This window comes from Leucoraja erinacea, chromosome 6 (genome assembly GCF_028641065.1).
Source record: "Leucoraja erinacea ecotype New England chromosome 6, Leri_hhj_1, whole genome shotgun sequence".
NCBI lineage: Eukaryota > Metazoa > Chordata > Chondrichthyes > Rajiformes > Rajidae > Leucoraja > Leucoraja erinaceus.
Genome location: NC_073382.1, coordinates 86,334,097 through 86,358,945, shown reverse-complemented (window position 1 = coordinate 86,358,945; position 24,849 = coordinate 86,334,097). Strand labels below are relative to the sequence as shown.

The following is a 24,849-nucleotide window of genomic DNA, read 5'->3' as shown; positions in this document are numbered from 1 at the left end:
CCCTCATCGTTATTTGGCCCGTTTTGGCCCTTCTAATCACCTGCTTGAATTCTTTCCTCCTTTCTTTATATTCCTCAAAGGCCCTGTCTGATTCTATCCTCTTAATCTTGCCTGCACTTCCTTTACCTTTTGAACAAATTTACAACCACTTTGGTCAGCCGAGGTACTCTTACTTTGCCATCATGATCCCTCCTCCTTACCTGAACATGCCAGTTCTGATCTTCGGTGAACTGGCCTTGAAAAGATTTGCCCATGTCAGATGTGGACGTACCCACGTACACAACCCAGTGTACCCTCCCGAGCTCCTACCTAATAATATTGTTTATTTTAGTTTTGAGATACAGCACGCAAGTAGGCCCTTCAGCCCACCGACTCTATGCCCACCACTGATCACCCGTTCACACTAGTTCTATGTTATTGCTCTTTCGTAACCATTCCCTACGCACTAGGGGCAATTTACAGAGGCCAATTAACCCACTTGTCCTTCCATTGAGTCTAACTGTCCTATCTTCATATTCCTACCCTGAAGGGCCTGTCCCACTTGGGCGATTTTTCAGTGGACTGCCGGCGACTGTCAAGTTCGTGGCACTCACTGAAAATCCGGGAATTGGAACGGCGAGTGTCAGAGTGGAACACACACACACGCACACACACAAACACATCGCAAAGGCGGGGGCCAGGGAAAGCGGGGGAGCGCTGTCTGAAAATCACACGGTGCAAAGCCAAGGTGATACAGACACACACCGCGATGAACAGGAAGTTTAAGACGGCTAGCACAGTGGAAGGGTATTATTCAGGCTAGAGGTGTATGACCAGAAAAGTTTGACAGTGATCTTTGCCTCTGTTGTTAGTGATGTAGTCAATGACTTGGCCATAAGTGTAGATGGGTTAGTTACTAATGCCCCTGTCCCACTTAGGAATCCTGAACGGAAACCTCTGGAGACTTTGCGCCACACCCAAGGTTTCCGTGTGGTTCCCGGAGGTTGCAGGTGGTTGCCGGAGGTTGCAGGTCGTGGAAGCAGGTAGGGAGACTGACAAAAACCTCCGGGAACCACACGGAAACCTTGGGTGGGGCGCAAAGTCTCGAGAGGTTTCCGTTCAGGTTTCCTAAGTGGGACAGGGGCATAAGTTTGCAGATGACACCAAGATTGCTAGAGTTACGGATCATGAGGATCATAAAGTATACATTGGGATATAAATCATCTGCGGAAATGGGCAAAGATATGGCAGAGGGAGTTTAATCCGAGCAAATGTGAGGTGTTGCACTTTAGCGATGAAATATATGGGGAGATAGATAGTTAATAGCAATTAATGAAGAACATTAATGCACAGAGGGATCTTGGGGTCCCAGTCCATAGCTCCCTGAAACTGGTAAACCAATTGGGTAGAGGTAATGAACTCCTCTGGTATGCTTGGCTTCATTGATCGGAGCATTGTGCAAAAGAGTCAGGAAGTCTTGATATAGCTTGATAGGACTTGGTTTGGCTGCATTGGTAGCATTGCCTACAATGCTGCTCATCCCATTCCAGTGGTGGGTGGGTGCCAAGAGCCCACTGCCTGGTGGAGTGATGGAGCCAATATTATTGTGGCTTTGGAGGCTTTTGGATAGGTGCATGGATATGCAGGGAATGAAGGGGTATGGATCACATGTAGGAAAATTAGATTAAAATAGCTTGGTATCATGTTCGAGACAGACATTGTGGGCCGTAGGGCATGTTCCCCCTGCTATGATTTATGCTCCCTGTTCTATGTTCCAATAAAGGAAAATAAATGATGGGGGGGTGGGGAATCCCACACATTCACAAACCAAAGTGAACTCACAAGTTATCCAACATCATGCAGCATTTGAAACGGTTAATAAAACAAGAATTGAATTAGAGTTGTGAATTTGTGGAATTCCCTGCCACAGAGGGCAGTGGAGGCCAAATCACTGGATGGATTTAAGAGAGAGTTAGATAGAGCTCTTGGGGTTGGTGGAATGAAGGGATATGGGGAGAAGGCAGGCATGGGTTAGTGATTGGGGCCGATTAGCCATGATCACAATGAATGACGGTGCAGGCTCGAAGTGCCGGATGGCCTCCTCCTGCACCTATTTTCTATGTTTCCATCTATGTTTCTATTAATACAATCATATAAACATTAAGATTACATGTAAACATATAAGACTTAAATACCAAAGGAATACTGAAAATGAATTTAAGGAGGGCACGGTGGCACAGCGGTAGAGTTCCTGCCTTACAGCGCCAGAGACCCGGGTTCAATCCCGACTATGGGTGCTGTCGGTACGGAGTTTGTACGTTCACCTCGTGACCACGTGGGTTTTCTGCGAGATATTCAGTTTCCTCCCACACTCTAAAGACGTTCAGGTTTGTAGGTTAATTGGCTTGGTAGGTTAAATGTAAATTGTCTTGTCCCCAGTGCGTGTAGGATAGTATTAATGTGCGGGGATCGCTGGTCGGGGCAGACTTGTTGGGCCGAATGGCCTGTTTCAACTAAACTAAACTAAATTAATCATCTACCACAAGTAAGCACTCAATGTGTTTAAAGTGTGATGTCTCTTCATCAAACAAATCACCACCAATTTCTAATGTTTCCCACATTTTTAATTCAAATCTATGATAAGATTTACATTACAAGACCTTCTTGTTGTATAGTTCTGTGCATAATGACCCAGGTTACCACAGTTGAAGCAGGCTCTGAGTGCCTTTTCCTTTTTCTCATAAGTCTAGTCAAACTGCATTTGAATGTGATGTTGATGATGATGATGGTTGAGTTTTATTGTCACTTGTACGTAGCTACGTGCAATGAAATTCTATGTTTATGGATTCAGTACACTAAAGATTCGCCACAAAGGAGCCGAATAAGTTTGAAAAAATACACATCCTTTCTTTGTCACCCCACCCCTCTTAGTTCTCGGCTGCCCCTGTCTATGCAACTGATGCACAACGACACGCTACAATGCTGAGAACAATATTCTGCACTCTGAAACTTTGACTTTGCTCTTTCTACCGTATTTGAGTTTGATTTGGTTGTATTTATGTGTGGTATATTTGAACAGTTTGGTAAGCTGGCAAAACAAAGCTTTTCACTCAACCTTGGTGCACGTGACAATCTTCTTCACACACAAGATTAGAAGTTGTTCAGCCAGAGCTGAACACACTTCTCGGCATCTGCATTCAATGGTGTCTGCCTTGCGCTTCTTGTGCTTCTTCTGCGTGGTGGCGGTGGAAAGATTGGTGAATACAGGACCGTGGCATCAACACTCTTTCCGTGACGTGACAATAATAAATCCAAACCTAAATGTTAAATGCCTGTTAAGGTGTCGGGCAATCCTGAAAGGACTGGGCTGCAACTTCTGTCTCAGTGGCCCAGGATGGTTCCGCTACCCCTCTACTCCAACCTGTGGCTGGGGTGGTGGACAATTGGTTAGAGCTTGGCACGAGCGATTGGTGGGGGGGGGGGGGGGGGGGGGGGGGGGGGGGGGGGGGGGGGGGGGGGGGGGTTGTGGAAGTTTGTCTGGTGGGTAGGAAGACAAAGAAGAAAACTAATCATCAACAGGCACATCCTCTTGATACATGGGGCCCTGACCCTGGGGATTACAGACGTAAACTGTGTCTGAGGAAGCATGTGCTGGAGCTAAAGAGAGTCCAGAGGAGATTTACGAGAATTATCCCAGGAAGGAATGGGGTTAACATATGATGAGCGATTGATAGCACTGGGCCTCTCCTGTCTCCCCTCTCCTGTCCTCCTCCTCCTCCTCCCATCCTCTCCCCTCCCTCCTCTCCTCTCCTCTCCTCTCCTCTCCTCTCCTCTCTCTCTCCTCTCCTCTCCTCTCTCTCCTCTCCTCTCCTCTCCTCTCCTCTCCTCTCCTCTCCTCTCCTCTCCTCTCCTCTCCTCTCCTCTCTCCCCCCTTCCCTCTGTATCTCACCCCCTCTCCCCTCTCACCCTGTCCACTCTCCAACTCTCCTCCCCTCTCCTGCCCTCCCCCTCTCCTGCCCTCTCCTCCCCTCTCTCCTCCCCTCTCCTCTCCTCCCCTCCTGTCCTCTCCTGTCCCCCCCTCACCACCCTCCCTCCCCTCTGTCCTCTCCTCCCCCCCTCTCTCCCCTCTCTCTCTCCCCTCTCCTCTCCCCTCTCCTCCCCCCTCTCCTCCCCCCTCTCCTGCCCCTCCTTTTCCCCTCTCCCCTCTCCTCCCTCTCCCCCTCCTTTACCCTCTCCCGTCCTCCCCTCTCCTCCCCTCTCCTGTTCTCCCGTAGTCAGGATCGAACCTGGATTGGTGGCAGCAATTCTACCACTGCGCCACTGTGCGCAGTTGTTCCCTAGGCTGTTCCTGGGAACAATTACCCACTGTCTATCCTGTTTATTGCCCCCTCATAAGGTTTGAGCATTTTAACTTCCTTCAGAATACTTGCACTGCTTCCCCTTCTACCTTACTCAAATTCCCAACCTTTAAATGCATTGCTGCCATTCCTGTATCACCTTGCCCTCAGCTCATCTGTTCAAGGTCTAGCATTTAAACTTCCTTCAGAATACTTGCACTGCCCTTTCAACAAAAATATTGGAATAATTCCCTTGTAGGTGTAGAGCACCATTTCCAGAATGTCTAACTTGTAAAGTTAAGCATTACCTGAATATGACGATAAATGAAGACAAAGGTTACTTTTCTGTTCTTTCAGGGAGATCATTAACCTGCGATTATCCACTACCCTAATATCCTCATCACAGAGAGCCGGTTTCCCAGTAGTTGCGATCAACGTACATGAGTTGAACACCCATTTAACCAAACCATGCTGTGTTGATCTCCATATATTACAGTAATGAGGTCTCCAGACCTACTATGAGACACAATAAACCACATTTTCTTCACTCCCTTTTGGTCTCCAGAGAGTCAACCCCAAATACTACAATTCTAAAATGTTCAAGTAACATTCCCCCCTTCACACCATTTGTCCTTTCATTATTGTAGCTCCATTTGTGCAGGTGATTGTACATATAGCATCATTTACAACTGTATTCAGTCCACTATTTTTGTCCTTATTCCAATTAGGGCTGATGATTAAACGTGATCTTGTTGGAGCGCTCATGATTCCAGCTTGATGCATGCACATTAGAAACCTGCAAAGAACAGAAACAAATCCAGACAATTGCCATTAGTTTTAGTTAATTTTCTCCTTCATGCTTTATACTGCTTTAACTGAGTCCAGTGCTTCCATTTAGCAATCTCTTTCATGTCCACTAGGGCACATGTTTCTTCTGCCACTATAACACTGTGTTGTCCCAGCCACCAGAGCTGCAGACCAGCCCTTTCTGGAGGATTTTAACCATTACCTGATCTCTGTCCTTCAACATAGAAACATAGAAAATAGATGCAGGAGTAGGCCATTCGGCTCTTCGAACCAGCACTCAATATGATCCTGGCTGATCATCCAAAATCAGTACCCCGTTCCTGCTTTCTCCCAATATCCTTTGATTCTGTTATCCCTAAGAGCAATATCTAGCTCTCCCTTGAAAACATCCATTGAATTGGCCTCCACTGCCTTCTGTGGCAGAGAATCCCACAGATTCACAACACTTTAGCTTCAATATTTACTTCCTCCTTTTCCCAATATTTGATCTTAAGGGGTTGGACAGGCTAGATGCAGGAAGATTGTTCCCGATGTTGGGGAAGTCCAGGACAAGGGGTCACAGCTTAAGGATAAGGGGGAAATCCTTTAGAACCGAGATGAGGAGAACTTTTTTCACACAGAGAGTGGTGAATCTCTGGAACTCTCTGCCACAGAGGGTAGTTGAGGCCGGTTCATTAGCTATATTTAAGAGGGTGTTAGATGTGGCCCTTGTGGCCAAGGGGATCAGAGGGTATGGAGAGAAGGCAGGTACGGGATACTGAGTTGGATGATCAGCCATGATCATATTGAATGGCGGTGCAGGCTCGAAGGGCCGAATGGCCTACTCCTGCATCTAATTTCTATGTTTCTATGTTTCTATGCTTTACTGATCAATTACCTCATTCTTAAATTCACATAATCTTTTTGTTAACTCCCGGCTGTCTCTGTAAACCTTTTTCATTTCCATTGTAAACCTCACCTCCTCCAGTTATCACATCAGGTTCATAGCTCGCCCTATTCATCAGCTCACAGGAATTAACCCTATCCCCCTCACTGGGGTTGCTGTGAACTTCATCAGAATAGCTGGGAGTACCTTAATCCATCTCTGTTCAGTCTCAATCAAGGCCTTAATTAGACTATTCTTCAGTGTCCTGTTCATTCCCTTCACTAACCCAGAACTCTGTGGGTGGTGGGGAATGTGAAATCACTGTTTCACTCCTAACAAGGCACAAGCCTCCATCATCTTTCCCAGTGAAATGTGTTCTCTGATCAGAGTCTATCTGATGTATTATTTAAATCTGGACAAAATTATGAGAGTGCACTTGATATTCACTCCACGGAGGTCCTCCCGAAAATGTGGTGGCTAGGCCATGCAGTATTGCGATATTGAGGGAGGATACTAAAAACAGTAGCAACACAAACCATGGGGACACCTATATATTATTTCCTTGGTTCCATGTTGTGATATCAGTGTACTATCTTGGCACGGAAATCCCTTTATCCAGTGAGTAAAGTGGTCAATATGTATTAAACAGTACCTTTTACATTGAGACTAAGACGAGGGTCTTGTGAAAGCTAACTGATACTGTCCTTAACTTACCTGCTTCTAAGAGTTGCACTGTACTGTAGGTAAGAGTTACACTGTACTACGGGTAGAGTGTAAAGCTATAGCCCTCTGCAGTACGATGGATTCTGAGACTTCTATTACTCATGTCACACAGTTGAGTGCTTGAGCACCAGTGCATCCCAGCTACCACTGCACTTTGCCTTGTTGAATAGTATACAACTAACCTCTTTTTGTCAGCTTGGTTTGTGTTCCTACTGCTTATAGTACCTTCTCTCAAGATCACAGTACAAGCCGGCCTGGGTGTCACATTTCGGGGGTGAATTTCAAGTGCACTCTCACAATTATGTCCAGATTAAACAAGGTGCCTGACTATCGGTTGCCAGAAAACCTGGGGATTTATCCACCTTAGTATTCTTCACGAGCTTCACACCACTTCATCTCAATCTCAAACTGTCCTAGCATATTTGTATTCTCCACACTGAAATTACTGACCTTCAAGTCCTTCTACTCTGTGAATACAGATTCAATGTATTTGTTTGGTACCCTACCAACATTCTCTGACTCCAGGGATAAATTACCTCCATCTCCTGCTGGCTTTTGGTTTGCTTACAATGTCATCCCATTAGAGCAGTTGCTCCTTTCTTATTTTTGAGCTCAACCTGTAATGCCTCAGTAGATGTACCCTCCAGTATGTCCTCTCCAAGTACTGCCATGACATTCTCCCTGATTAGCAAAGCTCCTCCATCTCTTTTACCGTCCCCACGCTCTTGTCTGAATCTTTGAAACTCAGGCATGTCGAGTTGCCAGTCGTGTCCCTCTCACAAGCAATTTTCCATAATGGCCACAACATCATAGTTCCAAGCACTGATCCAGACTCTGTTCATCGGCTTTACCTACAATACACCTTGCATTGAAATAAATGTCTCAGCCCTTTGTTGTCCCCGTATTCACGATCCTCTCCATGCCTATCCTTCCTTGAAGACTTAAGGGCCTGTCCTACTTGGTGATTTTTTCGGCGACTGCCGGCATCATATCAGGGTCGTCAAAAGATTTTGAACATTTCAAAATCCAGCGGCGACAAAAAAAATGTTGCGATACTTGAGGAAAGACCGGGCGTCAATACGTCATCACGCCACGTCACCACCATGTTAGGCTGATACCTATTATGAACCCACTGACTCCCACACATATCTAGACTACACTTCTTCCATCCCTGCTTCCTGTAAAGCTCTATCCCCTCCTTCCAATTCCTCCGTCTATGCCTCATCTTCGACCCCAAGATGAGATATTCCATACGAGGCCATCCCCTCTTCCATCATAGACGAAGCGCTCACTAGGGTCTCCTCCATATCCCACAGCTGCGTTCTTGCTCACCCTCCCCCCAATCGTAACAGGGACAGAGTCCCCCTTATCCTCACCTTCCACCCCATCGGCCGTCGCATACAGCACATAATCCTCCAACATTTTCACCACCTCCAACGGGATCCCACCATTAGCCACATCTTCCCATCTCCACCCCTTTCTGTTTTCCGCAGAGACCGTTCCCGCCACAACTCCCTGGTCAACTCGTCCTTTCCCACCCAAACCACCCCCTCCCCAAGTGATTTTCCCTGCAACCGCAGGAGACACACCACCTGACCCTTTACCTCCCCCCTCGACTCCGTCCCAGGACCCGGTAGGCGGTCCGGTAGGCGGCGCGGCTCTGGCCAGCAGCGGCCTCTGCAGCCTGTCCGCGTTTTTATTATTTTTGTCTGTGTTTTTATGTAGTGTTTGTTATTTTATGTTGGGGGTGTGTGTGTGGGGGGGTGGGGGTGGGGGGTGGGAGGGGGGGGGGGGGGAACTTTTTGAATCTCTCCCTGCACTGAGACCCGACCTTTTCTCGTCGGGTCTCAGTCGTCGTTGAGGCCGTAACGAGGAGCGGCCTCCAACAGGAAGAGACCGGGGACCCAGGTGTCGACTCCACCTCACCGTCGCGGAGCTGGCCGAGTCCGGAGCGGTGGAGGAGCGCTGCTGCTGCTGCTGCTGCTGCTGGTGCTGTTGTTGCTGCTGCTGCTGCTGCTGCTGCCGGAGAGTCGGAGGCTCTCTACAGGTCTGTGGACGACGGCGCCGGGAGCCCACGGCTCCCTGGGGGGAGACCGCTTTTCGGGGCTTCTGCGGCGGCGACTTCTCCCGCCCGAGTTGCGGGGTCGAAGAGCTCCTGGAGCGGGGCCTGACACCGCTGCCCCGCGCGGCTGGAATGGCCGCGGACTCTGCGAGCGCACACCGGGGGCACCAACACCAAGACCCGGTGTGCGACCTCGCACCACCCGGCGTGGCTTTAATGGCCGCGGGACAATCGCCATCGCCAGCCGGGGGCTATGAGACTCTGACATCACCTGGGCCTCCATTGTGATGGACTCCCCCCTCGACTCCAGTCCCTGCCAGGGGAATGGGCTCTGACATAAGAGTGCAGTGGAGAGATACGTGGACTGATTCTGATGTCGATTCTGTGTCTTTCCAGGTGAGGCAGATGTTCACTTGCACCTCCTCCAACCTTATCTACTGTATCCGCTGTTTCAGGTGTGGACCAAGCGCAAACCCGACGATTGTTTCGCTGCACACCTCCGCTTAGTTTCCCTGAACCTACCTGATCTCCCGATTGCTGGACACTTTAACTGCTTCTCCTATTCCCGCACTGACTTTTCTGTCCTGAGCCTCCTCCATTGTTAGAGTGAGGCCCAGCGCAAATTTGAGGAACAGCACCTCATATTTTGCTTGGGAAGCTTACACCCCAGCGGTATAAACATTGACTTCTCTAACTTCAAGTAACCCTTGCTTTCTTTCTCTCTCCATCCCTCCCACTTCCCAGTTCTCTGACCAGTCTTACTGTCTCCGACTATATTTTATCTCTGTTTGTTTTGCTGTTACCTTCTCCCAGCTAACAATGATCTATTCTATATTTTTCTTTGCCCTGTTTTCACACCTTCACACTTCCTTATCTATCTATCTCCCTGCCCCCTTGACGTGTCTGAAGAAGGGTCTTGACACGAAACATCACCCATTCTCCTTCTCTCCAGAGATGCTGCTAGTCCCGCTGAGTTACTCTGGCATTTTGTGTCTATTTTTGGTTTAAACCAGCATCTGCAGTTCCTTCCCACACATCTCCCTACAAGAATGTTGGTCACCCACCAGTTCAAGTACAATCTGTTACTTTTGTACGTTACCTCTGCACCAGAATAGTCCCATCGGTCCAAAGAAAAATGTATTTAGAATTCAGACTCTGGATTTTTTTCTTCAAAATGATAGATAATTTAAGAGGCCGAGCCACAGCCTGACTTAAATTCCCAGTCGTCAGTTCTTTTAGTTTGTCTCCGTGGTCTTATTATTGCTCTGTTGTATTGAGGCGTTCATTTTTGTCATTCTGCATGGATTTTGTATTAAATTTCATTGTACATTCACTGTTTAATAAATAACACTTAATATCCTATGCTTATCTGCAGTGAAGTCCCCATTCATCACACATAAGTGGGTAATAGCATGGTCAGAAACATGGATAAAATTATATAATGAGCCCTTTTGGAGATGATTCAGTTAGCACTCTCGTACTGGGAAAGCATACTGAGTGCTAAGTGAGAGCAGTGTATAAGAATAAAGAAGATTTATTCCAAATAAACGAGATGGGGCGTGGCGGAGGGGAAACTAAATTTACCAAGTTGGTTTCTAGGATGAGTGTCTGTTCGATACGATACAATAAAACTTTATTATCCCGGAGGGAGATTGGTCTGCCAACAGTCACAACAAATGGGATCATATATGGGATATATTGGTTGCCATGAGCGAGTTGGGCTGATGGTTCTATTCCTATCCTATATGACTCTATGAAAGATTTAATAGACTAAACCAGTATTCATCATGGTTTATAAGAATGAGAGGAGGCTTACTGAAATAGACAACATTTATCGAGGCCACAACATGAAAAGTATGTGAATGGTGTTCGTCCTGCTTGGCCACAGCTTCAATGTGGCTGCTCCAGGCCAGATTGCTATCAATAGGTGATATTGATTCCTAAGTACTTGAAATTTTTGACTATATCTACTTCGGTGCCATCAATATGTGTGTGTGTGTGTGTGTGTGTGTGTGCGTGTGTGTGTGTGTGTGTGTGTGTGTGTGTGTGTGTGTGTGTGTGTGTGTGTGTGTGTGTGTGTGTGTGTGTGTGTGTGCATGTGTGTATGTGTGAGTGCGTGTGGTCTTTGCGTGTATGTGTGTGTCTGTGTGTGTGTGTGTGTGTGTGAACTGCTTTGTTTCCTGAAGTCGATCACGATCTCCTATGTCTTGCTGACATTGAGGGACCGAGGTTGCTATGAAGTTCTCAATCTTCTTTCTGTACACTTCCTCGACATTATTTGATATCCGGCCCATTACTGTGGTGTCGTCAGTGAATTTGTATATTGAGTTGGAGTGATACTTGGCTGCACAGTCATGGGTGTACAAAGAGTAAAGAAAGGGGTTGAGAAAGCATCCTTACAGAGCACCAGTGTTGAGGATTATCGTAGAGGATCATTTGTCACCGCACCTCACTGATTGTGGTCTGTTGGTCCATGTCAATGATCTAGTTGCAGAGGTGAGTGCTGACTCCAAGTTCCACGTGTTTGGAGATGAGGTTGGATGGGATAATGGTTGAAAGCAGAGCAACAGGCCACAAATAGGAGTCTGACGTAGGTATCTTCATTATCCAGGAGGTCCAAGAATGAGTTTAAGGCCAGGGAGATGGCATCAGCCGTGAACCTATCTAACTTCTCCTTCTTGTAATGGAGAGGTTAGATAGGTCCACAGCTGCTGCCATCTCCCTGGCCCTAAACTCATTCTTAGACCTATTGGATAATAAAGCCACCTATGTCAGACTCCTATTTGTGGACTATTGCTCCATATCCTTCTTGTAATGGGGCGACCTGAACCACACACAATACCTCAAATACTTTCTGACCAAAATTGTATAAAGCCAAAATATGACTTCCTGACTAATAGAGTCAGGAAGTCATATTGTGGCTTTATACAATTTGAGTAATACTCAATGCTATATGCCTTCTTTAGCACTCTTTCTACTGACGTTTGTATTTTCAGGGAGCTATGGATTTGGACCTTAAGATTCCTCTGCAGAGTCACATAATAACCCATAGAAACTGGCCCTTCAGCCCAACTCATTCATGTTGATGGTTCACAAAAATGCTGGAGAAACAGCGGGTGCAGCAGCATCTATGGAGCGAAGGAAATAGGCAACGTTTCGGGTCAAAACCCTTCGATAGATAGATAGATAGATAGATAGATAGATAGATAGATAGATAGATAGATAGATAGATAGATAGCATTTTATTGTCATTCAGACCGAAGTCTGAACGAACAATCTTCTTCACTTTCTGCAACTCTGCCAGCTTTTCGGTTGTTTGCAGAGTTAACCAATCCACTGTTCACCACTGAGTATGTGAACCACTTCTTATTTTCACAAGTTCCAACAGTACCAGCCCCTGCTCAGAGGGCCCAGCATTGCACATTGAAACATAGACATAGACATAGAAAATAGATGCAGGAGGAGGCCATTCGGCCCTGGGCCAGCACCGCCATTCATTGCGATCATGGCTGATTGTCCCAAATCAATAACCCGTGCCTGCCTTCTCCCCATATCCCTTGATTCCACTTGCCCCTAGAGTCCTATCTAACTCTCTCTTAAATCCATCCAGTGATTTGGCCTCCACTGCCCTCTGTGGCATGGAATTCCACAAATTCACAACTCTCTGGGTGAAAAAGTTTTTTCTCACCTTGTCACCATGTGACAATAAAAACACAATTGAACCATTGAACCATTGTACTGACAGGTATTTATTTGGATCAAGATAAGGAAATAGAAAATATAGACACAAAATAGAAATATGCCAAATAGAGCATTGGAAGGTCCCAGGGAAGCTCGATCTTTAAAATAATATATACCTGACTTGTTTTGTTAGTTCTGTAAATGAGCAGAATAACCTTCTCAATTTATTATTGAGTTGAACAACCTGCTTCAGCCCAGAATTTAACAGCTATTATGCAGTGAATATGTATTATGGCGAACACGTAAAATTTGAAATACTTGTTGATGGAAATGTAGTATATTGGGTTGTGCAATTCATTGTGTGCATAGGAAAGAGGAAAATAAAAATTCCCTTTCTGTATTCTTGGTAATAAATGTTGCTACATGTCACATCCATTACATAACATAACCCACGCACCTCCCTCATCCTCACTTCCTCACACATATAACAGCTCAGCTTGCCAAAGTGTCATTCTGTTAGAAATCAACAGGAAAAGGAAAATAGAACAGGGGAGCTAGGAAAAGCTACATTAGTTAACTGAGAAAATGTTGTTTCATTTGGGTGAATTCCAAAGAACATTTCAATTAAATCGTTAATCTGCTTTTCTTTTTCTGAACTAACCTGCTGTGCTTTTCTTGGTTTTGCTTCTATTTTCTGCTAATTATGAAGGTCCTAGATTAAGTAAATAGCAGAGAAATGTAAAACCAGAGGCATAGGTTTAAAGTGAAGATAGACACAAAAGCCTGCAGTAACTCCGCGTGACATCTCAAACAGATGCTGCCTGTCCCACTGAGATACTCCAGGTTTTTGTGTCTATCTTCGGTTTAAACCATTATCTGCAGTTCCTTCCTACACGTATGTTTATTGTAGTAGTTGTTTGAAGTGCTAGAAAGAAAATGAGGGGGAGGAAATCACCAAGAGAATGTGTAAATGCAGGCATACAAATTAGTAGTAGGTATAAACTATTTAACGACTCCAATCTGATCTGCCAATCTTTAAGGTCGTGGCTGGTCTGATTCTAACTCCAAATCCACATTCTTATCTTCTTGCCGTAACCTATGCACCCTTGCTCAGCAAGTATCAATCAACCTCTGCCTACAAAACATTCAAAGATTCTATTTCTACTGCCCTTTGAGGAAGGGAAGTTCAAAGATTCACACCCCTCAAAGAGAAAGAAATTGTCATCATTTTATTTCTATACAAGCAACGACTAAATAGTAATGCCAAATTCTCGTACTAGTTTAAAAGTCTATTGTCCAAACTCCAGCAACCATATAACCATATAACCAGCAAGATGATACATCCTCCTCACACCCAAGCACTCAAGGCTGCTGAGGACCTTATTTGCTTCAATCACGTCCACGCTCAGTTTAGTTTAGGTTAGAGATACAACGCGGAAACAGGCCCTTCGGCCCACAGAGTCCTCGCCAACTACCAATTCCCGCACACTACCACTCTCCTACACACACCAGGGACAATTTACAATTCTACCAAGCCAAATAACCTGCAAACGTATGTCTTTGGAGTGTGGGAGAAAACCGGAGCAAAGGGGGAAAACCCACGCAGGTCACGGGGTGAACGTACAATCTCCATTCGGACAGCACTCGTAGTCAGTTTTGGACTACGGGAGGAAGGAAGAGGTGGGGGGGGGGGGGGGGGGGGGGGGGGGGGGGGGGGGGGGGGGGGGGGGGGGGGGGGGTGGGGGGGGGGGGGGGGGGTGGGGAGGGGGGGGGGGGGGGGGAGGTGGGGGGGGGGGGGAGGAGGAGGTGGGGGGAGGGGGGGTTCTGTTTCTAGGGTAGTTACCTAATATTGGATAATTCAATGCTCATACCATTGGATTATAAGCCACCCAAATGGAACATGAGATACTGTTCCTCCATCTTGTGTGTGTTCAGGACAGAATGGTCAGTATGGGAATGGGAAGGGGGGTTGAAATGGTTGGCATCCGGGAGATCCGGTAGGCCTTGGCAGTCGGATCGCAAGTGTTTGGCAAAACAGTCTCTGAGTCAACACTTGGTTCTGACCAATAGACCACAATCAGAGAGGAAAGGGGACAAATCATCCTCTATGATAATCTTCAACAGTGGTGCTCCACAAGGATGCCTCCTCAGCCCCCTTCTTTACTCCTTGTACACCCTCGACTCTGCAGCCATATACAAATCTAATTCAATGTTCAAATTCGCAGACGACACCAGCATTGTGGGCTGTATATCAAATAATGATGAGACGGAGTACAGGAAGAAGATCAAGAACCTCATGTCATCGATTGTAATCATGTATTGTCTATCCGCTGACTGATTAGCATGCAACAAAAGCTTTTCACTGTACTTCGGTACACGTGACAATAAACTAAACTGAACTAAACTGGTCTCCTTTCCCCCATTCTCTTCCACTTACATTCCCTGTGACACTCCACGTTGTATCTTGCTCGGCAGTAACCGTAATAGATCGCGTTGGAAATACAGCTGTGATCCAAGTTCTGACTTAGCAAAAGATGGCTGCAAGCCCAATGCATCTGGCAAATTCATCCCACTGGTATTACAAATGCCTGTTCTTTTGCAAGGGATGCACATAAGCCTGGCGTTCGTAATCTGTGGGCGTGAGGGTGGAGGCGGGGTCGCATGTGTTACTTCAACCATGATTTCATCACGTCAACACGTCAACCATGATTTTTTCTTTCACAAAAGCATACTGATCATCTGATTTTCTTGGATTTTGTAAATGTCCGACGTGGTGACGCAGTTGTAGAGTTGCTGTCCTACAGCGCTCACAGCGCCAGAGATCCGGTTTTGATCCTGATTACGGTTGCTGTCTGTATGGAGTTAGTACATTCTCTCCATGACTACGATGGCTTTCTCCGAGATCTTCGGTTTTCTCCCACACTTCAAAGACATACAGGTTAATTGGCTTTGTATACACGTAAATTGTCCTTGGTGTGTGTAGGATAGTGTTAATGTGCGGGCATCGCTGATCGGCGCGGACTCGGTGGGCTGAAGGGCCTGTTTATGTGCTGTATCTCTAAACTAAACTAAACTAAACTAAACAAAACTGAACAAAACTAAACTAAACTAAACTAAATTAAACTAAAAATGTCCTGCTATAACATCTTTAAGAAAATGGCTTGAGCATTTTCATAATGACAGATGTCTTGTAGTGTCCTGTTTTCTGTCTCTATCTCTTTTTTAATAACTATTTGTTATTTTCCAACCTCGTGTTTCTTTCTCTGAATCTTGGGCATTTTGGAAGGTTAAAATCTATACACCCACTATCACACTGTCTACCAAAAGACAATCTGCTGGAGGAACTCATTAGGTCTGGAGCATTTGTGGAGGGAAATTGACGGACCAAGTTTCAGGTGGACACTTCTGAAGTCACAGAGCTGCGCAGCACGGAAACAGGTCCTTTGGCCCACCTTGTTGACGAGATCACAATCCTGTCTATATTGATGGGATGATGGTGGAGAGAGGCAAAAGCTAAACATTCCTGGGCATGCATATTTCTGAAGATCTTTCCTGAACCCAGCACACTGATACAAATATAAAGAAAGCCCATGAAAGCCTCTACTTATTATAAAGGAATTTCGGCATGTCCCCAACAACTCTCACCAAATTCTACAGATGCTTCATATAAAGCATTTTATCACCATGCATCGCATCTCCCATTATAAAGCAAGCCGCTACTTCCTGAGAAGATAGTGAAGATCCGGTATGTCAGAGAGGATTCACTTGAACTTCTACAGGTGTACAGTAGAGAGCATATTGACGTTGCATATTCGGTAATTTAAATGCCCAGGAGCGAAGAAGACTGCAAACAATTGTGCACTGCCCTGTCCATCAGGGGTTCTGACCTCCCCACCATCGAAGGGATGTACTGGACTCGTTGCCTCAAAAAATCAGTCGGCATCATCAGAGACCCACACCACCCTGGCCACACACTCATTTCACTCCTGCCATCGCGAGGAAGCTTCTTCCCTACAGCCATTAGGCTATTAAACACGACAAGCTCAAACAAGGTTTTTTTTCTGCTTTATGTCATTGTTCTATCTGGGACATATGACAATAAAACATTTTTGACTCTTATTGTTGCCAACTGTGTTGGCACACTGGGCTAATCCAATTTTCCTGCATTTGGCCCATAGCCCACTAACCCCTTTCCATCCATATATCTGCCCAAATGTTTTCAAGATTCTGTCCACATCTTATCTCTGAAACATGTTTTTTTAAGACTCCAATGTGAAGTTCACTAGAAACCGGGAACTTGTCAGTCTCCAACACCAACAATGTGTTCAGTGCTATTTATTTACTCCTTGGACTTACTTTCTATAGAGCCAACACTTCTTTTTATTAATATTTTCTGTATAAGGGTGTTAAGATGGCGTCCCTGGTACCTATTCTTGTGAAAATTCCATGCCTGCTAGAAATTGTGATTTACATTAGGCAGCACTTTACCAAAGAGCATGAATATGACACAAGGTAGATACAAAAAGCTGGCGTAACTTAACGGGATAGGCAGCATCTCTGGAGAGAAGGAATGAGTGACATTTAGAGTAGACGAAGGGTCTCAAACTGAAACGTCACCCGTTCCTTCTCTCTAGGGATACTGCCCATCCCGCTGAGTAACTCCAGCATTTTGTGTCTATCTTCAGTGCAAACCAGTACCACTGAAGATAGACACCAAATGCTGGAGTTACTCAGCGGGAACATGAATATGATAGAGCTAAGGGCCTCCGCCTGTTTCCACGGTAGCAGTGGATCTGCAATAACTGAAGTTCAGCAGTGAATATGATGAACATTTGTATTATAATTTATTTAATGCCTGCAGGAATTCTCGGAAATGCTTCTGATACAGGTATTTAAGTGGATTCGAACATTGTAAGCTAACTTTCATAAATCAAATCAACCATGCAAATACTGCATAATTCATATGCATTAACATTGGAATGGAGTTAATGTCCTTAATATAAACAACTGCAATAATGGGAGCTATTTACCTATCTGTAAATTTGAAAGGAAATTACATGTTGGAAAAATCCCTCGTTTTATGAAGGAGGTTCTACTTCTTATATTTGCTTTGTTGAGATGACTGAAGGTCACAACTTTCATTGACCATGACATCTGCGCAGTGTCCCTGTTAGAATTGCAATTTTTTTTTCTAAATATGGTAAAAGTACGTATTATCAGATAATTCACAGGATGTTACTTTGACACGCATGGTCTTGGGTCAAAGCATCCTGCGCAAAATTGAATATCATACGATTGCTGAAAGATCAGCCTTCTTTTGCACGTTTTTAAGGCTGACTTTTTTTTTCTCATTCCGAATAAAAGAACGAGATGAGATTTTGTCGATGACTTATAGAACTGATTGTTTAATGAATGCGTGCAAGGAGCATGTATATGAAAGGAACAACATAACATGGGACAGAAAAGGGCCAAGCTTCATGTTTTAAGCAGCTTTGTACATACATGTTCGACAAAATAAAAAGCACACTGTAACTGACAAGGAGAAGGGGAGTAAAGATCTAATGTGGTCAACGTGAACATAACGTATGTGTGTTATGCATAGGAAGGATCTGTAGATGTTGGTTTACACCGAAGATACACAAAATGCTGGAGTGACTCAGCAGGACAGGCGGCATCCTCAAGAGAAGGAATGGGTGACTTTTCTGGTCAAGATCCTTCTTCAGACTGATAGTCAGGGGAGAAGGAGACTAGAGATATGCAAGGGTAAGGTGTGAAAACTGGTCCTCCAGGTTGGAGGTTGAGCAGTCTGTCTCGTAAAACAAATATGTTACGGAAACAGCAACTGAAGGAATCAACACTACTGGGCATGATGGACTTCCACTGCTATCGACAGATGCTAGGATGAATGTCAATGGTGAAAGCCGAAAGGAAACCACTGGCAGGAAGGTGGAAGTTCTAAATGCCAAACATAAGACTAGGCATCATGAGAAGGTGCTGGAACTGGATTGGCCATATACTGAGAAGAGAACCAGACAGCATCCCAAGAATAGCCCTGCACTGGACACTAGAAGGGAAACGGAAAAGAGGGAGACCCAAAACCACCTGGCGTTGAACTGTAGAGGAGGAAATGAAAACAATGGACCTGACCTGGGGTAGTGTCCAGAAGCTAGCCCACAACAGACAGGAGTGGAGGACCTTTGTTGCTGCCCTACATGCCAGGAGGTATAATAGGCAGTAAGTAAGTAAGTAAGGTGTGAAAACGACAAACAATGAATCTTTGTGCAGAGATGGAATTGGGACCTATTCCTTCTCTCCAGAGATTATGCCTGTCCCGCTGAGTTACTCCAGCATTTTGTTCTGTATCTTCGGTGTGAACCAGTATTTGCAGTTCCTTCCTACACGTTGCATCCATGTGTTAAGGCACAAAATGTTGGAGTAACTCAGCGGGACAGGCAGCATCCCTGGATAAATAGAAAGAATGGGTGACTTTTCCGGTCGAGACCCTTCTTCAGTGAGAGTCAGGGGAGAGGGAGACACAGAGATATGGGAGGGTAAGGTGTGAAAACAACAGATGAAAAGTTCATTGTTTAGGAAGGAACTGCAGATGCGGGTTTACACCAAAGATAGACATAAAGTGCTGGAGTAACTCAGCGGGAGGGACAGCATCTCTTGAGAACATGGCCAGGCAGCATCTCTGGAGAACTTGGACAGTGACAAGGTGCTTGGAGTAACTCAGCTGGAGGGGCTACATCTCTGGAGAACATGGACGGGTAGTATCGCTGGAGAACATGGATAGGTACAAAGTGATAGACTAACTCAGCAGGTCAGGCAGCATCTCTGGAGAACATGGATAGGTACGAAGTGCTGGAGTAACTCAGCGGGAGGGCCAGCATCTCTGGAGAACACGGACAGGCAGCATCTCTGGAGAACATGGACAGGCAGCATCTCTGGAGAACATGGACAGGCAGCATCTCTGGAGAACATGGACAGTGACAAGGTGCTTGGAGTAACTCAGCGGGAGGGCCAGCATCTCTGGAGAACACGGACAGGCAGCATCTCTGGAGAACACGGACAGGGCCTTAACTCAGCAGACAGGCAGCATCTCTGGAGGGACAGGCAGCATCTCTGGAGAACACGGACAGGCAGCATCTCTGGAGAACACGGACAGGCAGCATCTCTGGAGAACATGGACAGGCAGCATCTCTGGAGAACATGGACAGGCAGCATCTCTGGAGAACATGGACAGTGACAAGGTGCTTGGAGTAACTCAGCGGGAGGGGCAACATCTCTGGAGGACATGGACAGGTACATAGTGCTGGGGGAACTCAGTGGGAGGGACAGCATCTCTGGATAGATAGAGGGAATGGGTGATGTTTGAGGGTGGAGATCCTTCTCCAGCGTCCATATATAGGGTTGCTGCTGCGGGCGGGCGGGTAGGTAGGTGGGTGTGTTTGTGCGTGTGTTGGGCGGCGCCTCAAGCACCTCCCCTGGTGGCTGCAGTGCAGCGGGCGGGGAGGGGGAGGGAGAGGGAGAGAGAGAGAGACTGCGGGCTGCGGCCAACACAGCCCAGCCCAGCCCAGCCAGACCTGGTCCACTCTCCCCCTCGCGTCCGCCTCCCTCCCTCAGTGCTGCAAGATGGCGCGGAGTGAGGCGCCCACATCGCCGCCGCTACCGCTGCTCCTCCTCACCCTGCTCTCAGCCTCGGGTAAGGACACGGCCGCCGCCATCTGTTAAACATTATCAATTATTCCTTTAAAAGATAACCGATTCAATCGCTCGCTCGCTCGCTCCCTGGTTTAATTTCTCCATGATCCCGCTCTCTCCGTCGAACCGCTAAGCAGAAGTTTGTCCCAAATTCCTCAGGCGTTGACAGCCTGTGTTTCTGGAGAGGAGCAGAAAAAATGTTCCACATATTCTTCTCCCCTCCCTTCAGAAGGCAGTTTTGATTTACGGTTCATCATTGAAATCTATTCGCTGCTGTGCTGGATTTCAATAGATTTAACTTTTTTTAGATGTGCCAGGCGGCGGAGCAAACGCATTTGAGACGTTGAGATTTTTTTTTTTTAAACGTGTTTCGCGTAGAGATTTTTTTGTTGAAATATTGGCCGTCGAACTATTTGCGGGTTGCTTGTATCGTGAGATGGGGGTTGGTGGAAACGGGGTAACTCAACCCGGCCCAGCCCGGTGTCATGGTGACCAGTTTTCCTTGTTGTAGAGAAGCAACTGATTGTCAATTACCAGGCAGCCAATTTCTGGAATGAAACGCACCCTAGGAAGCTGCTCCTCAAACAGCTCCCTTTGACATTTAATATATATTCCTAGTCTATTCCTAGTATGAAGAAAATCTGCTACATGCTGAGTAGATAAGTGTCTCCAAAGAGTAAAAGTGGTGTATCTAAATATTAAACGAGTTAGCAGAACTTATTTTGGCACATATGCAATATGTAGGAAGGAACTGCAGAGGCTAGTTTAAACTGAAGATAGACAAAAAGCTGGAGTAGCTCAGCAGGTCAGACAGCATCTCTGGAGAAAAGGAATAGGTGACGTTTTGGATTGAGACCCTTCTTCAGACTGGTCTGAATGTAATACCTGAATAATTACTATAACAACAATTTGGGTGGGTATCGGTACACAAAAAGGTTTGGAGGAATGTAGACCAAACTAGCAGGTGGGGCTAGTGTTGATGGGGCATCTTGGTTGGCAGGGTAAGTTGTGCCAGAAGGTTTGTTTCCATGCTATATGACTCTTTGAAGTAATAGATGAAAGAAAAATCTTAATTGCATTGGAGGTTAGGTTCCAGGTTTTATGAAGCTATGATAATGATAATGAACAGATTTATACAAAGTTCAAGCTGGAGACGCGTTCGGTGCAATGAACAAGGTTCAGAGAGATATCGGTAAATGTTGGTAAATTGAGCATTTTAATTGGCATGGCCAAGTTAGGCAGAAGGGCCTGTTTCCATGCGGTATGACTCTGACTCTAAGAGTCAAGATATCGTTTAATATTAACCCAAGAATTCAAACAATGGGTATTTGTTAAAATCGTTTTTATTTAATCTGTGAATCACAGTCCTGATAGGTAATATTTCTGATTTGATTAAAGTAAATGAGCAAAGGAACTACTGTAATCAGTGCTACATGGAATGGAATTGGTCAAAGTTTATTTTTAACAATAGATCTGGTTTAATAGGCTTTGCTAATTTTTGTTTCCAGTTAGCAGTTAATGAAGTGAAGAAATGTTCCTATGGCAATAGGAACATTTGCAAATGTGGACATATTTCCCTTCGTGCCCTATTTGTCTTTATTATAATTGTGGTTAAGGAATGAAAGTATGTATTCGTATCCATCCATTCTAAATCTGTTCTGGAAATGTGGTAGCTGATTTATTCGTAAAGCACATCACATTCATGTAAAAAAAATGGCAAGAGAACACAAGGGACTGCCCGTGCTTCTTGTTCAGTTACTTTTTATTGAAACTTTTTCAGCACAGTAATGATGCGAATTTTCATGTTTTGTATACGCTAGGTGAAATTGCAATATCTGAATTCAACAGGTGGAACTAAAATTTTCACAGTTTCATATTCATATCTTTCTTTGAGAATTGCTGTAAAAATGAAAACTGAAACACCTGTTGAATTGAGATGTAACATAATTGAGGATCAACGAAGAGCTTGGAAACTGAGGGGATGGGAAAGGCACAGTTAGCAAAATGAAAATGGGTGCATACTTTATTTTGTATATGTTTCATACCCTTATCTCTGCAATTGAAATTAAATGTACTTTATGATTGAGTTACATTCCACAGAGTTAGTTCAATATTATAGTTTGCAGTTTAAGTGTAAAGCCAGAGTACTGCACACCTTTTGAAATACTTAATGTACACCATTAGTTTGTTTAAACGACATCGCCGAGACCAAGCGTAGACCAGGTGACTGCTTCGCTGATCCCTTGTGGTCCACTGAGACCTACTGGATCTCCTGGTTGCTAACCATTTTAACACCCTTTCCCATTCTCAAACTGACCTTTCTGTCCTGGGCAGCCTTCATTGCCAGAGGTAGACCACATGCAAACTGGAGGAACAGCACCTCGTATTCTGCTGGGGTAGTTTACAACCCAACGGATGAACATTGAAGTCTCTGATTTTGGGTAACACACCGCCCTCTTTTTTTGTTTTTTCCCCCATCTCTTTTCTCGTGCCCTGCCAGCGTGCATACTCATTTCCCCCACTATTCTTTCCCCTTCCCCATATCCCACTTCTCCTTCCACCTGCATACCTACCCCTGAGCTTTATATTTCACCTCGCCACATCTGAAATCCTTTTTATCTCTCGCTGTTCACTGCCCATCTGCCAATCAAACCTTCCTTGGCTGTATCATCCCCCTATCATTTGCCAGGCTTTGTCCCGAACCAACCTCATTTTCCAGGTTCCTCCCTCCACTCCACTCCACTGTAGAAGGGTCCTGAGCTGAATTGTCACCCAACCATGTCCTCCAGATATGCTGCCTGACCTGCTGAGTTACTCCAGTAATATATGTCTGCTGGTCGGCATTGACTCGGTTGGCCGAAGGGCATGTTTCCATGCTACCTCTGAACTTTTCTTATAACAGACTTGAAAACTTAATTGTTTCATTACCTATGCAATGTTTCCAATAGTTCCATGTGGATGCCTGCAATCCATTCTCTACGTTAAATATTTTAGGTTTCATTGAAGTAAAAAATGGATGACATTGCTGCATTTGTAGCACAATTGCAAATATTGCTGTCCCTTGGGATTGCTGTTACCCATTAGATAGATGGGGTGGTGTTTTTTTTCCTTACACCTGTTGGTGATTTTTGATTGTCACTAACAGACTTTGTTTAGACAGTTGTTCTGAAAGAACAGCTGTAAGGATCACTTGCATGTGGAAGGGGTAAAAATATTTGAATTATGCACCATCCTATTGTGATGCTGCAACTCAGCATTTTATTTGATCTAGTTATGATATCTCAAGCTTGCTCTTTTAAATACATTTTTATTCTCTTGTTGTGATCTGGGTATTGATGATGAGGTCAAGATTTAATTCCCTATTTTCTCAGAAGATATTGCTATGGCTTTTATGGTGGCGTGTGTAAGAAGTTCCAGGATTTCGTCCTGGTATTTATGAAAAAATACCATTTCCAAGTAAGGATGATGTGATTGGAATTTGCAGTTAGTGGTATTCTTAAGTCAGTTCTCCTCATCCCTTTAAATTAAAGAGGCAGTTTGGAGAGACTGGGTGAATTGCTGAGCTGAATTTGATGCTGCCTCTTGCTGAGTTATTCCAGCATTTTCTGTCTACCTTCGGTTTAAACCTGCATCCACAGTTCCTTCCTACACAGTATTCCACTATACTCTTGATTTCTCTTGTAGACAATAGAAATACTTAGGGAAAGCAAGTGACGAACCAGTTGGTGCAAGATGCTCAGTTGAAGAGATCTGCAGAACTGAGTCATAGAATATATTTGTGACTAAGGTGGAGATTTTAACTATCAAAGAGTATATGGTTATGGGAGTGGGCAAGAAAATGGAGTTGGGGTCAAGCTTGGATCCTACTGAATGATGCAGCAGATTTGAAAGTAGTGTATCATATTGACTTGGAAATATGACCATTCCGTGGTCATTGTTTGCTCTCGAGTTTGGAACTCCTAATCCACCACTGCGAGAGTGGCTTTTATGGAAGGACTGATGAATTTCAAGAAGTCCGCTTACTCCAGCCTTCTACAAGTGTGTGGCACAGAGCATACTAACTGGCTGCGTAATGCCCGTTTCAGTAACTGTGTGTGGCACAGAGCATACTAACTGACTGCGTAATGCCTGTTTCAGTAACTCAAACACCCACAAATGAAGGAAGTTGCAGAAAGGGGAGGAGTTGCCTTCAGCAAGGCATTTGATGAAGTTCCGCATGGTAGTCTATTCTGAAAGGATAGATTGCATGTGATCCAGGGAGAGCTAGCTGACTAGATTTGGAATTTGCTTCGTGGAAGGAAGCGGATGGTTATGGTGGAAGGTTATTCTTTGGACTGGAGGCCTGTGAGCAGTCGTATGCCTCGGGGCTCGATGCTGGGCCCATTGTTGTTTGTTGTTAATATCAATGGTTTGGATGAAAATGTTGAAGGCATGATTAGTAATTTTGCAGTTGACACTAAAGTAGGTGATATTGTAGATAGCGACGAAGGTTATCAAAAATCACAGCAGGATCTTGTTGAGTTGGGCTAAGTGGTCAGAGGAATGGTTAAGGGCCTGTCCCACTTGGGCGACCTAATCCGCGAGTTTGCCCTCGACCCATACTCGCAGCATGGTCGACACGAGGTCGTAGGAGGTCTTCGTAACTCTCCTTCATACACGAGGCCTCAGCTAGGTCGCGGCGTTTTTTTCAA

General features: G+C 45.3%; 1 protein-coding gene across 1 annotated transcript in view; it reads left to right on the top strand.

The window, feature by feature from the left end:
* Positions 1 to 19,998: 19,998 nt before the first annotated feature.
* The window catches only part of nectin3b (nectin cell adhesion molecule 3b), an 80,373-nt gene continuing 75,522 nt past the window's right edge, over positions 19,999 to 24,849 (top strand). Inside the window, exon 1 of the mRNA XM_055637526.1 lies at positions 19,999 to 20,159. Within this exon, the coding sequence (XP_055493501.1) occupies positions 20,090 to 20,159 (70 nt within the window). The 5' untranslated portion in view covers positions 19,999 to 20,089. The remainder of the gene's footprint in view (positions 20,160 to 24,849) is intronic.